We start from the raw sequence: 15,870 nt of genomic DNA, 5'->3' as shown, positions 1-15,870 counted from the left end.
CGGCGCAGCGAGCGCGGGCGGCCAGCTAGGGCCAGGGGGCGGTGGCGGCCACGGTCCGGCCGGGTGCCCGCTGTTCCCGGCCCCCGCCTCGGGCCCGCCGCCGGCGCCGCCATGGGCAAGAAGCACAAGAAGCACAAGGCCGAGTGGCGCTCGTCCTACGAGGGTGAGGCGGCGGCGCTTTGTGACGCGCGGCGGGCGGGGTCCTGGGCACGGGGGAGGAGTTCCGGGCACGCGGACGGGGGTCCTGGGCACCGGGCGAGGTCCTGGCCTCGGGGGAGGGGTTCTGGGCACGCGGGAGGGGGTTCTGGGATTTCGGTCAGGGAACCGGGCACACGTGAGGGGTCCTGGGTGGGCGCTTACGTTCCTGGTAAGAGGGTTCTGGGCTCGAGGCTGCAAGCCCACTCACCCCGGTCCTGGAGACTAGGGAAGCATCTGTGCTGGCTTTTGTGTGGAGCTCAGGGAGAAGCTGGGCAGCCCTTTCTCCCGCCTTTCCCTCCGTCTCCCTTGCTCCCGCAGCAGCTCCACGGGTGTCAGCGGGCAGCACGGGCGCCTGCAGGAAGTTAAGCGAGAGTGAACCGAAGTGCTGGGGGTTTCTAGGAGGGAGATCGGGCTCCGGGGTTCCAGGTCCCTCTTAATCCATCATCTTGAACGAGTGATGTGAACAACATCCCACAGGGCCTCCTCTGGTGAGGACACCGTGGCTTGAAAGGGACCTGAAGCTCCCTGTGGAGGGGAAGGGAGAACAAGGAGGCAGTGACATGCCGCCACTGTGGTCTTCCCTTCCGTCTTTCCCTGCTGGTTGGCAGCCCCGCTGTAATCCTTAGGAAGGCCTTTCCCTCTTAGCCCCTTCACGTCTCACCTGGCTGCGTGGCGTTTGCACCTGAGCACGAGGGTAGAACTCGGTCTGTGTCTGTGCAGATTATGCCGACAAGCCCCTGGAGAAGCCTCTAAAGCTAGTCCTCAAGGTCGGAGGAAGTGAAGTGACTGAACTCTCAGGATCCGGCCACGACTCCAGTTACTATGATGACAGGTCAGACCATGAGCGAGAGAGGCACAAAGAAAAGAAAAAGAAGAAGAAGAAGAAGTCCGAGAAGGAGAAGCATCTGGACGATGAGGAAAGAAGGAAGCGAAAGGTAAAGGAGCAGCGGCGGTGGCCGGGACGCTGCCCACGAGGAGCCCATGGGGAGCCGGGTCCCAGGACCCAGGCAGAGTGCGCCTGCGTGGCTGGAGGAGGGGAGGGGGTGTTCCGTTGGTAGCAAAACGCAAATCGCTGAGGCCCGCAGACTCAGTTCCAGGATCCTGGGTATGTTGTTCCTCCCCGGACCCTGCCAGGGTCTCTGTGAGGAGGGGGTTTCCCTTAGCTCTGTCCCTCTCCTGAGAACTGCGAGGGGATTGGGCAGACCTGTCCGGATCCCACCTACTCCTGCCGTTCTCACTCCCTTGACTCTGCCGCCCAGGAAGAGAAGAAGCGGAAGCGAGAGAGGGAGCACTGTGACACGGAGGGAGAGGCTGACGACTTTGATCCTGGGAAGAAGGTGGAGGTGGAGCCGCCCCCAGATCGGCCAGTCCGAGCGTGCCGGACACAGCCAGGCAAGGGTGCACTTTTAGAGACTCTCCTGGTGTTCACAGCTCATCGTTGTAAATGAGGGGTCGGCACCGTGTCCTCTTGCTTTGGGGAGAAGCATGGGAGGGAGGAGAGCTGGTATTTCCAGGGCCTCATCCCAGGTGTCCTCTGGATCTGAGGTTTCCTCCGGTGTCTCTGAATGTCTAGAGCGAGGCGTGGCCAGTTACTACTGGTGCCCTTCAGTTTTGTTTTTTAACTTATTAGCTAAGGATGGCTTATATGTTTTTTAAAGGTTCATAAAAAGAAACAAAAAGCCATCTCCACAGAGACCAATCGTATGTGACCCGCAAAGCCTAGACTGTTTTTTGTCTGGCCTTTATGTAAAAAGTTTGCCAGCCCTGGGTCTTGAAGTTTGGTTTTGTCTGCACTTAAGACAGCATTGGAACAGTAGCCACACCTGGGTCAGACTGGTAAGAGAGATGCATGTCAGTGAAAACGCAGGTAATTCCCCTTGGGAAGAAGGGACCTCGAGGCCCAAATGGTGGGTCTGAAGTTGCTAAAAGTGACCATAGGCTGAGACAAAGGAAACTGGAGGCCTTCAGTAGAATTTCTGTCGTGGGCACCATCTGCCAAGGATGGCATTTGGCTGGAATTTCCAGCCCTCTGAGTTCTCCTTATCCCCAGCCTTCCTGTGCAGAACTCACAGTGATGAGGCATTTGTACGTAAGACAAGGGGTGTCTCTTCCCAGCAACTCTCAGCATCCAGTGGTTCCTGGATTATAGGGAAACTTAGACGGCTGGGCTTTGGGAATGGGACATCAGGGAGTAGGGAGGCTAGTGCTGCAATCATTCAGGCCATCAGAAACCGTCTGAGGCCTGCTGGCTCCACTGAAGGAAAGTTCTGGAAAGCTGGTGGCCTTCTGAGCTTCTGTGGTCATTTGGCTCTTCAGGCACTTTCTTTTTTTAATTTATTTTTGAAACATGGTCTTGCTGTGTCGCCTAGGCTGGAGTGCAGTGTCGTGATTCACTCCTGGGCTCAGATAACCCTGGGCTCAAGCAATCCTCCCACCTCAGCCTCCCAAGTTGCTGGGACTACAGGCACGCACCACCATGCCAGCCATTTATTTACTTTTTGTTGAATTTTAAGGGACCTCAAGTGAAATAATAATCGGTGAATTCAGGATCAGCCTCCATTCCTTGTCTAGAGTAGTGGTATGAGCTGAAAACATTGATAAGTGATCACCACATATTGTTGATGTAAGGGCTACCGGTTATTATAAGAGGTTTTTATGACTTCTGCTGTGGGGGGGGGTGCCCTTACCACCCGGCTGAGCTTCCTGGGAGCCAAGGCTGAGTCGGGTGTATCTTTATATCCCCAGTTCTCGGTGGAACTTAAAATGCTGTGAGACACCAGACAGACAGATACTGTGAACTTGGAGCTCTCTAATGAAGGGATACCAAAGTCTTTGTATTCAATTTTTTTTTTCCTTAAATTGTCAGCTGAAAATGAGAGCACACCTATTCAGCAACTCCTGGAACACTTCCTCCGCCAGCTTCAGAGGTAAACCTGGGCGTTTCTGAAGAGCTAGTGTCTGGGGGGGTGTGGTGTCATCTTTACTGAGGCCTTATTCCCCACCCCAGCCTTGTCACCTGTGAACAGACCCTGCACCTTCTCTTGGTGACTCCCAGTCCACTTCAGGGTGGGTAGGAAGAGTTCGTGAACTCATTAGTGGCTCACTCTGAAGTCAGAGTAGAGTGAGGGAAGTCAAGGCTAGAGCTGGGACATTGACGGCTGCCAGGATGCGTTGGGGGAATTTTTATTGTATCTGAAATGCCTATCACAATAAAAGATGCTCGTCAATTTTTTATTTTTAAGAAACAAAATTCGGTCAGTTGTATCCAGTTTTTGGATTGTAAGAGATTTTGTATCATTTAGAAATCTAGATTTTCCACTTTAAGATGTCTTTGCTTTCAGAAAAGATCCCCATGGATTTTTTGCTTTTCCTGTCACGGATGCAATTGCTCCTGGGTATTCGATGATAATAAAACACCCCATGGATTTTGGTACCATGAAAGACAAAATCGTAGCCAATGAATACAAGTCAGTTACGGAATTTAAGGTAAGTTACTTCCATTGCCCGAAGTAATCGTGGCATAGTTCTGTGTATTTATGTCTTGTGAAGACTTCATTCACCTTAGATCATTCCTAGTTTTTGAGCTTTCACAGGTGTTTCTGTGTTTGAGTGATGTTTTACAGACACAGCATTAAGGAAATGATTGGTCGTGAACGTTTTCTCTGTGCTTTGGTCTAGAAACTGGGTCAGGTTGCACGCTGTTAGAAGTCTGTTTCTTTTCTTTCTAAGTTACTGCGCTGGCGTAAATAGGACGTGTTGTTTCAAGCAGTGAGTTGTGCAGTGTGGCACGGCTTGAGACTAGACATTTTTAAAAACATACTTCTTTTTAATTCTTAGTTTTGTCTTACACTAATTGAGCATTTAGTTTTTTTAGCATAGTAAGTTTTTCTGTCTCCTGAGTACTTTGCTCTTAACCTGTTTCTTGCTACTGGCAGTGAGAATTAGCAATTGCTCATTGGTTTTGCAACCCAGGGGAAGGAAGCAAAACAGATGCATTATAAAATTGGCATTAGTGTAGTTTAGAAAGGCATTAGATTTCTCTCTTAGGTTCCATTCCCCTGGGGAAAGCTTGACTTTTCTATTTTTATTTTACGTTTACTGAAGGGTTTGCTGACTCACAGAAACACAACAGAACAGATTTAAAGGAGAGTGAGAGAAAAGGAAACTTGATGAGAGGATCAGGCAGCGCCTGAGGGCAGATGTTAAGAGCACTCTATGCCTGAAAGCCCTCTGTATTCCCTGCCCCAGTCTGGCCATTCCTAGCAACAAAGTGAGAAGGGGAGCAGCATTCACTCCGTGGAGTGTCTGCAGTGGAGTCTTCAGGGGAGGGGCTCCACAGCCTTGGGCCGGGCCCTGGGGCTGCTGGCTCTGGAACCGGGGCTTGGGGAGGGTCCAGATGGCACATTCTCAGTTAGGGTGGCTGGCCTCCGGGGTCATGCTCCAGCCTGATGTTAGTACTCACCTTTGAGAGGCCTGTGCTGAGGAAACTGGTTATGATACTAAAATACTGATGTTTCCATATTTTTACCATAAATTACGAAATAAGGTGGTCCTTTTGTGGGGCAAAGTCTTTTTCTAATAGTTTGAGGGAACCATTTGGTGGCAGAATTTTAAATTTGATTCTGTGGAGAAATTCTAGAGATAGAGGATATCACTGTGCCGCGCGCCTGCCTTTATCTCTCGACTTTCACTTGAAAGAATCAGATCGTTGCTTCTCGTTCCTATTTATGTTCTGGAGAAATGCAGGAAGCGCAGGAAATGCTCCTTTTTCCTCACACAGCATTTGTATGTGATGCTTAGAAAGAAGTTACAGGCTTGGCCAAAAATATTGGCTGTAATATTTTTCATGCAAGACCAACGTGCAACTAAGAAAACTTCTCTAAGTTCTTGAGTGTTATTTTTAGATCAGAGAGCCCAGTTGAATTCTACTCAATTGTAGCTTTTTCTTTTTGGTCTCTTGATAGTCATCTAGAGCTTTGCTGTTGTCTGTGGCATTTCAAACTTGGTAAGTCTTTCCTGTTTTCTTTTCAGGCAGATTTCAAACTGATGTGTGATAATGCAATGACATACAATAGGCCAGATACTGTGTACTACAAGTTGGCAAAGAAGATCCTTCACGCAGGCTTTAAGATGATGAGCAAAGTAAGAAACTCACTAGCATCAGCGAGCTACGGAAAGCAGGGGCTATGCCCCCCGTTGCTTGTGCCCGAAGGGAGCCTCACAGTGAACACATGCTCCATCCACCCACCACCCTCATGGTGTTGCCCCCTTTGCTCTAGGGTAGACGTCCCCGGCCGCCCTCTCTGCTCATGACCTAGCTGTAACGTCTCATTTAGGGTTGGTGGAAAGTTCCGCATCTCTTGATCTTAAGCCTGGGTGTCAGGTGTCAGTCTTGCTGGATGGCAGCCAGCATTGCGGGCTTGTTTTTCGTGGCTGCCTCACTGAATCCAGACGGGACATCCTTGTCTTCCTTGGCCATCCTGAGTGGCTTCCCAGATCTGTGCCGTGAGCCAGGCTGCATGCGTCCCACGTAGGTGAAGGTAAAGGGGAGGTGTGGCACCTGCCGCGCTCTGGCGGTGGGTCAAGCCCCCACAACCACCTCCTGATGCTCCGCCGTGGAAAGTTAGCTCTTAGGCCAGGTGAGGCTGTGACCATCCCCATCCCATCCCATCGTCACTGCACCCTGGCTGTGAGGGAGAGGTAAATCCCTGCTGCTCTGTCCTTTCTGATTCTAGGAGCGGCTGTTAGCTTTGAAGCGCAGCATGTCGTTTATGCAGGACATGGATTTTTCTCAGCAGGCAGCTCTTTTGGGCAATGAAGATACAGCTGTTGAGGAACCTGTCCCTGAAGTTGTACCAGTACAAGTAGAAACTGCCAAGAAATCCAAAAAGCCGAGTAGAGAAGTTATCAGGTAAAGGCTCTGTGGAAACCGCATTTGCTTTTGGAGTTTAGCACCACAGCCAGGAAAGCAGGTGCCTTGTAGGGGAGAGTGAGTGAGTGAGGAGCGGATGTCATGTCATGTAGACGTCCTTGGTGTAGCTTATTCTGGCAGGAGGAGTGTGGCCAGACAGCCCCTCCTGCCCACCAGCCACGTGCGTTCTCTGACCCAGGTGTGGTACCCAAGCCCATCCGGTCACCCCTGCCCCCAACTGCTACTGACTGGTGGTCTCTGTCTCCACACGCCGTTAAGATCATTGGCGCCTCCCTCCCTGCACAGCGCCTGCCGGCAGCCAAGGCTGTGCCCTTGTCCCAGATTGTGCCGCACAAGTGGGCCGACTTTGGGCAGCCAGCATTGGCAGGGGGCTTCTTTCTTGCCGTGGGGCAGATGCACACTCCTGAACTGTTCGCTTCTGTGTCTGTGTAGACGCTGGAGTGGAACAGGTGCAGGCCTGTGGTCAGGAAGGTGTGGATGCTGCGGGGGAAGCAGGTGAGGACTGCAGGCCACAGCTCCCTGTAGCTCTGCTCCCTCTCACAAGGAGCAGCTGACTTGGCTGGTCCTTCAGGGAACCTTCTTCCTTTTTTTCTAAACCCCAGAGTGGTTTTCATGGGGGCTCTTTGTCTCATGGTGGCTGAGCATTGAGATTGTATCAAAGTCTGTATCACACGTCATTCGTGTAGACGCTCCTCTACCTATGTGAGGTGGCCGCCTGATAGGACCAAACAAAGCGAGAGTATTGCCAGGGGCCTTAGAGGCACCAAGAGCACTTACCATAGCCTGCAGCGGGCAGAAGCGCCTGGCACAGAGCCTGCTTCATCACATGTCACTTGCTGAATGCAGGCCCCAGAGATCGCAGTCTCAGGACATCCACCCTCGTGGCGGTGTGTCTGACAGCACTGTGGTTCGCGGTCTTCCCAGTGTCCTGAGGGGACTGTGGCCTGTTGCCATCCTGGGGACAGATCAGATGTGAAGGATGGTTTCTGCTGAAGCGTATTGCTTTTGTGCCGTCTTGTGGGAAGTCAGGGACCGTCTGGAGTTGCTACTGAATGTCCTTGAGGCAATTCTGATGGTCACGGCCCTCCATTGTTTGTTTCCTTCTCACAGTGTGTATGGGACTCGCGTGGATTTAACAGGTGGGGCGGCAGCGGTGCTGGGCTCGGTGCTTCTGCTCTGAGCAGCTCCCTCCAACAGTCAAAAGGGAGAGTGGTCTTGAGACCAGACCCTCAGGTCCTGCAGCCTTGGCTTAGGAGACAGAGGGTGCTCTGCGTGGCCAGAGTGTGTTGCTTGGCAACGGACGACAGTCTCCTAAGGTGGTCTCCCCCACGTGCATTGCGTTTCCCACCCCGCCGCCGTGTGAACACTCACTGCGTGGTTGGCTGGTGGCTGTGTCCGGCCTCAGCCCCCGACTTGAGTGCACTGCTGGCCTTCAGGGGTAGGGGTTTCACGGCTGCCCTTTGCCGCCTCATGGTGACTGAGCATTGAGGGGGAATTGAAGTTGGTGTTGGTCAGCGTGCTCAGCTGCGGTGGGGTTGTGTCCTGGCAGACCCACCCCAGTTTGGTTTTGGGTGTTTCTGGTGCTGCGGCTCCACCCTTGCCTGTGGGATCCAGGCCCTTTAGATGGATCCCCAGCTCTGTCAGTCTGCAAGCAGGACAGCGTGCCGAGCTCCGGCCCTCACCTTCACCTGGTGTCACAAGCAGTGTGCATCGGTAATGGGCTCACGCAGGTGCCTGAGTGGAGCCTCTCCCTGCGGAGCTCATGGGGCTCTGACTCCTGTGTAGGGTTGCCAGGTTGTCACTGTAGGTCAGGCAAGGGCAGGGCCGCTCTCATGGGCAGGGTTTGTCCTGGGCCTGCACCTGGCCCTAGGCCATTCAGACCCACGCCCAGGCAAGTGCCCAGGGTGGGAAGGAGCCCACTCCCTTGCTTCTAGAACCTTCCACACTCCTTGGGTGCTACAGCCTGTGCCCCTCGGCTGTTGGAGAACTGCTTCAGGTGGAACCTGGGGCCACTTGCTGACGTCCTTGTGTGTTCTTTGTGCCACCCAGTGGCCACAGCAGAGGGGGCTGCTCTCCACCCAGCCCAGGAGCACCAGACCTCACCCGAGCAGCCCCGCCTGTCCTGCCTTGCTGTGAACCCTGCGTAGTCACGGGGGGCTTTTCCAGTCACTTTTCTGATGGGGCCTTTAATGACTAACCAGTGTGGGCATCTGTTACTTTGTTGCTTTTGTTGCTAAAGCACTTTAACTGAGTTTTCACTGCGTTGAAAAACAGGGAGTCTATCTACTTGGCTTACACTTACTCTTTATTTTAATAAAAGCGTCTTAATTTGTTATTTGGATAGGGTGAAAAGGGATGCTTTGAGACCTAAAAGGAGTTAAGTATGCTCTGCCAGCTCTGTGTCTGAGGGCAGAGTCGGTAGAAGCTGGGTTAGGTGCCGATGCATGGGGAGCAGGTGTGCGGTGGGGACGCTGCCTCCAGGTGACTTGGTTGTCCCCACCTCACAGCTGCATGTTTGAGCCTGAAGGGAACGCCTGCAGCTTGACGGACAGTACCGCAGAGGAGCACGTGCTGGCGCTGGTGGAGCACGCGGCTGACGAAGCTCGGGACAGGATCAACCGGTTCCTCCCAGGCGGCAAGGTAGTGCTGTGGCCACCGAGAGAGGGTGCAGCGTGGCCCCAGACTCTCCATGTGCCTCTCCTTCTGGGTTGGTGCTGTGTGATCCAGCACAGCCACCGGGATCCAGAGGTCAGCGTGGGGCCCTGACGGGAGGTCTGGATCAGACATACATAAGGCTGGTCTCTTCAGTCAGGGTCCGGGTGCCTCTGGCAGGACTGCCGCTGGTGTTTCACGCATCGTGGAGGCCATGTGGTCACTGACCTCTCATTTCCTTGATGGAGGCCCTGCTGCAGGCTAATCCTTTCTCTTGGAGTGAATACTGACTTCTGTGTCTCTGTCACTGGGTGTTGACATGAGGCACCGCCCTTGTTATTCCAGTGGGGGCGCTGGTGTTGGATCAGACAGATAGTCCATAATAGGCCACCGACCGTGTTCACGTGGCTCCTGCCACAGATGGTCTTTGTGGTGTTGGGGCCCACTCAGCTGACCACGCTCTCCTTTCTGGCAGGAGACGTTCTAGACCCAGTGTCTCCAGTGGAAACAGCACAGGCTGTCTGCAGTCTCAGGCTTCCTAGCAGCCCTGATAAGAGAAGTAGAGCAATGCAGGTGACATTAATCCTGGCAGATTTCATTTCATCTGTATATCCAATGTTTTATCTCAACATGTAGTCTGTAGAAAACATGTTAGCTTAATTTGAGCTTTATGGGTTTTTTCCATATTAAGTCTTCAAAATGCACATGGGATGGAAAGTAAAGAACGCTGAAGTGGGGGCGTTTCAGAGGTGTCTGCTTCTGTTTGCCTGCACCTGCTGGGAAGTTGCAGTGGTCTGCGTGGCTTGTGTGTTGGGAGGTTGTGGTCTGCATGGCTCATGTGTGGGGCGGTTGCTTGGCTCGCGTGTTGGGAGTTTGTGGTTCGCGTGGCTTGTGTGTTGGGAAGTTGCTGTGGTCTGTGTGGCTTATCTGTTGAGAGGTTGTGGTTTTTGTGGCTTGCATGTTGGGAGGCTGTCGTCTGTGTGGCTCACGTGTGGGGCAGTTGTCTGCTTGGCTTGTGTGTTGGGAAGTTGTGGTCTGCGTGGCTCATGTGTTGGGAAGTTGTTTATGTGGCTTGTGTGCTGGAGGTTGTGGTCTGCGTGGCTTGCACTGTAGTTCTTTTGGACAGCCTTGTTCTGCACTCTGTGCTTCAGCCCTGGAATTGCCACATTCTCCAAGAAGCCCTGGTTTCTTGACTAGAGAGCCTTGTTTAGAAGCCAGGACCTGGGTTCTGGGTGAAGCCCTCTGCAGATAGAGCTGGGAGATGCCTGTTGTGTGTGTCTGTACCACATACATGGACACTGTGCAGAAGGGTTCTGTTGGCACCTGTGTTTACATGGGTTGAAAACTGTTTTTACATTGAAACTTCCAGTTCCCCCCTGCCCTGTGGGTTCCCCCAACTTCTTCCCTTTCAGTTTTTTATCTGCGCCATGAGGACTTGACTGTTAATCTACGTATCAAATCCGTGTCCCATTGTAGCTGATCTTCCGCCTCTCCCCCAGGGCCCTGGTCATCCTGTGGGCTCTGATACTTCGCATGGATCGGCGGTGGGGAGCTGCCCCCACACAAACGTCTGGCTCTTCTCAGGCCAGGTGGCTGCCCTGACCGCAGCATGGACATCACCCTTGCACTGGAGCCCAGCCAACCACTGCATGACAGCCCTCTTCCCCCTTGACCCCCAAGTCTGCACACACCAGTGCCTCCTCTTCCTGGATCCTCCTAATGGCCTGTACACAGAACTGGGGTGTGGGTGGTGGGTTTTTAAATGAAAACCAGTCCACACATGCTTGACAGCTGGAGCCGCCCGCCGTCAGGGCAGTGCCATGCTGACCTGCCGACCATTCCATTTTGTCAAGGCTCATGAGCAATTTTAAATGTTTACTTGTGGGTGAAGGTTTTTGTTTCAGCTGTACCCCCTATAGCAGGGCCATGGGGAGCCTAAGAGGTTCTCCTTGGCACCTGTGTGCGCTCTGCTGTTGCCGTGAGTCTGAAATTCCAGGGAATGCCGTGAGGGGCCCTCTGGTGTTTGTTCTTGGACAAATGTGTTTTCACCCCCATTAAGCCTTGCTTGTTGGCCTTCATTTCATTTGTGCTGCGCTGCCCCTCCTGAGGGACAGACGCTCAGGCAGTGCTTCCTTCCAGATGGGCTATCTGAAGAGGAACGGGGATGGGAGCCTGCTCTACAGCGTGGTCAACACGGCCGAGCCGGACGCTGATGGTGGGTGCCCGCTCAGGGCTAGTTTTATGCTCTCCGTACACGATTTTTCGGGCCTCCGTTGATATTCTGTGATGAAAAGCTGAGCCATTGGCCATGGGGCAGCATGAGAAGCTGCCTGGCTTCCCGACCCTGCTCGCACCCCAACGTGACACGTGCGCTGAGTGGAGGCATGGACGGCCATCTCGCGGGGCAGGGATGCTGGTCAGAGCTCGGTCAGGGCTCCTTGGGAGCAGCGGGACTCAAGCCATATTCCTGAAAAGCTGCCGAGAGGCCTTTAAGGCCAAACCTCACTAGCATCAGGAAGGGTTCACATCCCGAGCTCAGTCTTCAGCAAAGACCGGAGTGCTGGCCCAGCCTGCTCCTTGAATCTGGAAAGCAGTCTTAGAAAAAGAAGAGCTGTTAGATGATTATGTCCAGGACAGTGTCGAAGGATGGCGCGCACTAGGCCTGTCCAGCCCGTCAGGGGCGCTTTGTTGGCCTGGGAGTAATTAAGAGGCTTGTCCTTTGAAAGTGTGACTCACTTGGGTTTGAAACGCACTCGCGGGCTCACATGAGGAACGCGCAGCCCGGCAAGGGTTGCCTCTAGATTCCTGCTTCCCTCGCTCTCACCCGCATGCCTGCTGGTGGTCTTTCACCCAGCTCCACTATGCCAGCGTGGTTTTCTCCAGTGTGTGAAGGATAAAAACGGGCTGATCTATTTAATCTTCAGCTTATTTTCCTAAAGAGGATAGACTGTTGATCCATATTTAGCTTAAGAGAGTGTTGAGACCGAGGCACCGGTTGGGAACTGAGGAACTCCTGCTCTGATCCCATGAGTGGTATGTGGGTGGTGACTTGAGCATGGCAGACATGCTGTCAGATTCTTGCGCTCCGGGTGCACACGCCACCGTTTCGCTGTTAGAGCACGCAGGACAAGATTTCTTCTTGGAATTGTTGAGTGATCCATTTGAAAATGTTCTCAAAGCATTGCTGGTGTGGTGGCCAGTGATGCGGTATTTTTTATTGCGTTGACTTTGGGGTGATAAAGAAATTGAAATGCAGTTAGTTTTGAGAATGGTAGTTGGCTTTTGCAAATTTGTTTTCAGGTGATCATTATAAAATCCCCCCACCCGCACCAATCACATCCACTGTGATGTGGAGAAAGGGCTCATGGCACTGCACTGGGGCACCGCGTTGGGGTCACGCCTGCCGCTCACGGCCTGCCATGTCCGTGTTGCAGAGGAGGAGACCCACCCAGTGGACTTGAGCTCGCTCTCCAGTAAGCTGCTCCCAGGCTTCACCACGCTGGGCTTCAAAGACGAGAGAAGAAACAAAGGTAAATCCATAGTCCCGTCCTAGGAGCCGGCCGGAGCAGGGAAGGTGGTGGGGCTTTAGTGGAGTGATGGCAAATGCTGCTGATTCCTACTTCAGGGTTTCCTCACTGTACCTGGATTCATATTTTCGCATGGGTAGGATTGAGATCAGTTACAGTGACAGGAAGGAAACTTGTGTTGGATGGGGACACACACAGCGGGGACCTTGGTTGCATCACTGGACTTCACCTTGGTCAGTGTTTTGGGGTCCTTGTGTTTCTGTCCCTGTTGCGTTACAGAACATCCCTTCAGGGGTCAGAATGTGTGGCCCCTGGGCCTTGGGTCTGGCCTGTGTGTTCTCCTCTCCATCTGCACTACTGCCTCCTGGCTGCGCTGCTGCTGGGACCTCCTGCACAGCCCCACCCTCCACTTCTCCACCTCTGCTGGGTCCCTCCCGTGCAGACAGCTGCATGGACACTGCTTCTGCCGGCCCTTTCTCCCTCAGCCACTCACGCCATCTGCTAATGGGACAGCTCACTATTCCCTCCAAACCATGGCCTTGGCTCAAGAGCTTCCTTGTTTCTGGAATGTTCTTTCCTCCAGCTGCAGGTGTTGGAATTCTGCCTGGTCTGGGTCTCCTGTTGAAGGACGCCCTCCACAGGGAAGAATCCTCTTGCCTTCACCACTTGCCTTCACCAGCCCCTGCTCCCCTCTTCCTCTTGGGGCTGTTGTGGTTGTTGTTACTTTTTTTTGTTGTGTTTGACACACTCCTTGTTCTCACCCTCTAACACAGTTCTCAACCACAGCACTTTTGTCCCTGGGGATGTTTGGCAGTGTCCAGAGACGTGTTGATGGTCCCACTGGGGTTGGGGGTGCTGCAGGCATCTGGTGGGGAGACGCCAGGGGTGCTGCTCCACGCCCTATGGGATACCGCACAGTACACCTGGCCCGTGTCCCCCACAGCGAGAGCTGGCCCTGGGCAGGCGTGGTCCCTGTGGTGTGTGTTGGTTGGGATCCTCCACAGTGACAGACGGTGCCCTCTGCCCACGTCTCCACACAGCTCTTTTGCTTGTGGAGCTCACCCCTTTGCAGAGAGCTCATTTCCCTGCCGTCTTTGGCCTGCAGAAGTAAAATGAGGGGTGGTGAATTACACCCCTGCTGGTTACACATGGAAAACTCAGGAGCAAGAATTTTGTGGAGAGCAAGAGAGGCGAGACTTGGGTGCTGGCTGCCAGCCAGGCGGTCCCTCAGCCCCTGGAGAAGCGGGGTGGGGCCTGCACACCGAGTCCTTCCAGTGAGTCCAGTGATGCTCTCTTTCTCCTCTTCCTCCCAGTCACCTTTCTCTCCAGTGCCACTACTGCGCTTTCGATGCAGAATAATTCAGTATTTGGTGACTTGAAGTCGGACGAGATGGAACTGCTCTATTCAGCCTACGGAGATGAGACAGGCGTGCAGTGCGCGCTGAGGCAAGTGTCGGCCCCGGGGAGCCCTTGGCTGCTGTGCAGCTTGAGCTGTGTCCTGGTGTGGGACCCGGAGCCCCACATGTGTGCGGGTGGGGAGAGAGCCATCTTGCAGCCGTCCAGATGGCAGCCCGGGTCTTCTGTTGCTTTCAGTCATCCACCCAGGTCTGCCACAGGCCAGTCCTGAAATTTGGGTAACTCAGTCAGAGTTGCAAGAAAATGGTGATCAGGGTGTAGCTTGTGAAGGGATTGGGGGTGTGTTGAGCGCACTGGATCGTATTGAATTGTGTTTCCTAAGTGGCCGTGCTAGCTCAAGCTGCAGTGACAAAGCACCACAGACTGGGGTTTTACTCCTGGGGGCGGGCATCTGCCATGAAGGTGTGGGCAGGGCTGGTTCCTCCTGAGCCCTCTCTCCTGGGCCTGCTGGTGCCGTCTTCTCCCTGTGCCTTCCCGGGGCCATACTGCGCATGTCTGTGTCCTCAGCTCTCCTGGAGACCTTACCGTTCTGCAGGGACCCTGGTCATATTGAATCAGGGCCATCCTAATGGCCTCATGTCACTGCAGTTACTTCTAAAGGCCGTAAAGGCCCCAGCTCCAAGTATAGTCACATTCCGAGGCACTGGGGTCAGGATTTCAACTTACGAACTCTGAGTGGGGGAGACAGTTCAGGCCATGGCAGGCTAAAGTATAATACTAAAATCACAAATGTAGTAGCCTGCTTTTCTGTAGAATGTTGCCGTGTGTATTTTTTGTTTTCTGTGGCAAAATAAAAGTGGGTCACTCTTGTAAAATTTTGGCAGTTTTTAATGGAGAAAGCAACTTAATTTTGCTAGCCTTTAAGAAATGGCATCTCAGGTCTTCATTTTATTCCAACAAGAATGCAGAATATGTTTTAAAAATAAACAAGAATCCCGTTAGTGCTTCATAAAATAAGAGAAAACCTGACTCCGATTTTTGTAGCAAAAAACGAAGTAAATGCGGAAAATGAAGAGGAAATTCTAGTAGGAGATGATGGGGTCATAAGTCAGAAATTAAAGAGTTGTTTGCTCCCCGCCCTCCTGCCAGCCCTCACCTCACCCCTGCTGTGGGGCCTCTGCCCAGCCTGGGCCAAGGCCGCAGCTCCCCTGGTGCCATCCTGTCCTCAGTCGGCTGGCTCCCCTGTCCACAGCTTGTGGCTTCTTCAAGACATCAGTCACCTGTTGTCCATGTGGCGCATCATCAGCGGACTGTGCACACCCCCTGCCTTCCCCAACTGTCTGTTCCTAGAACGCGTCAGGTTCCACGTTGCTGTGAAGAAAGATCATTCCGACCCCGCCTGCCTCGCGGCTGCAGGGGCAACACTCAGAAGCACATCTCCTAGGGCCTGGCATGAGGCTACGTGGTCCCATGCCAGCCTCAGCGCACAGACACCCAGATCCTCTACCCGAGTGCTTCTCCCATGCACACTGCGAGTGCCAAGCTTGGCCTGTCCTGGGCTGTGGGTGTTTTAACAAAGACATGGAGTCTCCTTGTTGCCTCCTGTGACCGTGGTTCAGCTTCTGACCAGCAGCCATCCTTGTTCCTCTCTGCGAAGGTCTTTGGAGTCTGGGGAGCCCTTCTGAGGCCCTTGCTTGGTGCTTTGATTCTAAGACTACGCATTTTTGTTCCTGGCCTACTTTTTAGATTGTATTATATTTTATTTTTTAAGCTGTTTCATTTATATGGCCAAGAATCAGGATGATACTAAAAGGAGTGCCTTGGAAGTGTCGGCCCACCCCTGCCCCACGTGCCCCTTCCTCACCGGCAGGCGCTGCCCACCAGCGTGCTTCCGTCCACACCCACTTGTGTTTTTAAACACATAACGAGTAGAAAGATAGGAGTATCCTTTTACAGATGATAACACAGCACACGTGTGTTTCTAGGCTGTGTGCGTGTGTATTCATGCTTTTCTCCCCCTCCCCACTGAGATCTTTTTAACCTTTTTGGGTCATGGACCACTTTGAAAATCTAATGAAAACTATCAGCCACTCCCCCCAAAATACCCGCTCTGGGAGGGTCACGGGGACTGAGGAGCTGCGCTGGCACGGCAGGCTTCTGTGATCAGGGCCGCCGCGAGGGCCAGGTGACAAGGGCTTGGCGTGG

The 15,870-nt window shown here is 53.3% G+C and overlaps 1 protein-coding gene across 12 annotated transcripts in view; it reads left to right on the top strand.

The window, feature by feature from the left end:
- The first annotated feature begins 27 nt into the window (after nt 1–27).
- Nucleotides 28–15,870, top strand: part of BRD9 (bromodomain containing 9) — a 28,258-nt gene continuing 12,415 nt past the window's right edge. For 2 of the 12 annotated variants that reach the window (XR_010126350.1, XM_054489671.2), the window contains exons 1-12: nt 28–163; nt 919–1,133; nt 1,458–1,590; nt 3,065–3,125; nt 3,540–3,684; nt 5,230–5,340; nt 5,934–6,109; nt 6,563–6,625; nt 8,638–8,770; nt 10,922–10,997; nt 12,217–12,312; nt 13,623–13,755. Coding sequence is in view for 11 of the 12 variants with exons in the window: in XM_054489671.2 (XP_054345646.1) it covers nt 112–163; nt 919–1,133; nt 1,458–1,590; nt 3,065–3,125; nt 3,540–3,684; nt 5,230–5,340; nt 5,934–6,109; nt 6,563–6,625; nt 8,638–8,770; nt 10,922–10,997; nt 12,217–12,312; nt 13,623–13,755 (1,394 nt within the window). In the remaining variant the exon portion in view is untranslated. Of the gene's footprint in view, nt 164–194; nt 261–904; nt 1,134–1,457; nt 1,591–3,064; nt 3,126–3,539; nt 3,685–5,229; nt 5,341–5,933; nt 6,110–6,562; nt 6,626–8,637; nt 8,771–10,281; nt 10,372–10,921; nt 10,998–12,216; nt 12,313–13,622; nt 13,756–15,870 lie in introns of those variants that run through there. The other 10 variants (XM_054489666.2, XM_054489664.2, XM_054489678.2 and 7 more) reach the window with 10 other exon arrangements.

Source organism: Pongo pygmaeus, chromosome 4, assembly GCF_028885625.2.
Source record: "Pongo pygmaeus isolate AG05252 chromosome 4, NHGRI_mPonPyg2-v2.0_pri, whole genome shotgun sequence".
Lineage (NCBI taxonomy): Eukaryota > Metazoa > Chordata > Mammalia > Primates > Hominidae > Pongo > Pongo pygmaeus.
Note: the sequence above shows the minus strand (reverse complement) of the source record. Positions and strands in the feature narration are given on the sequence as shown.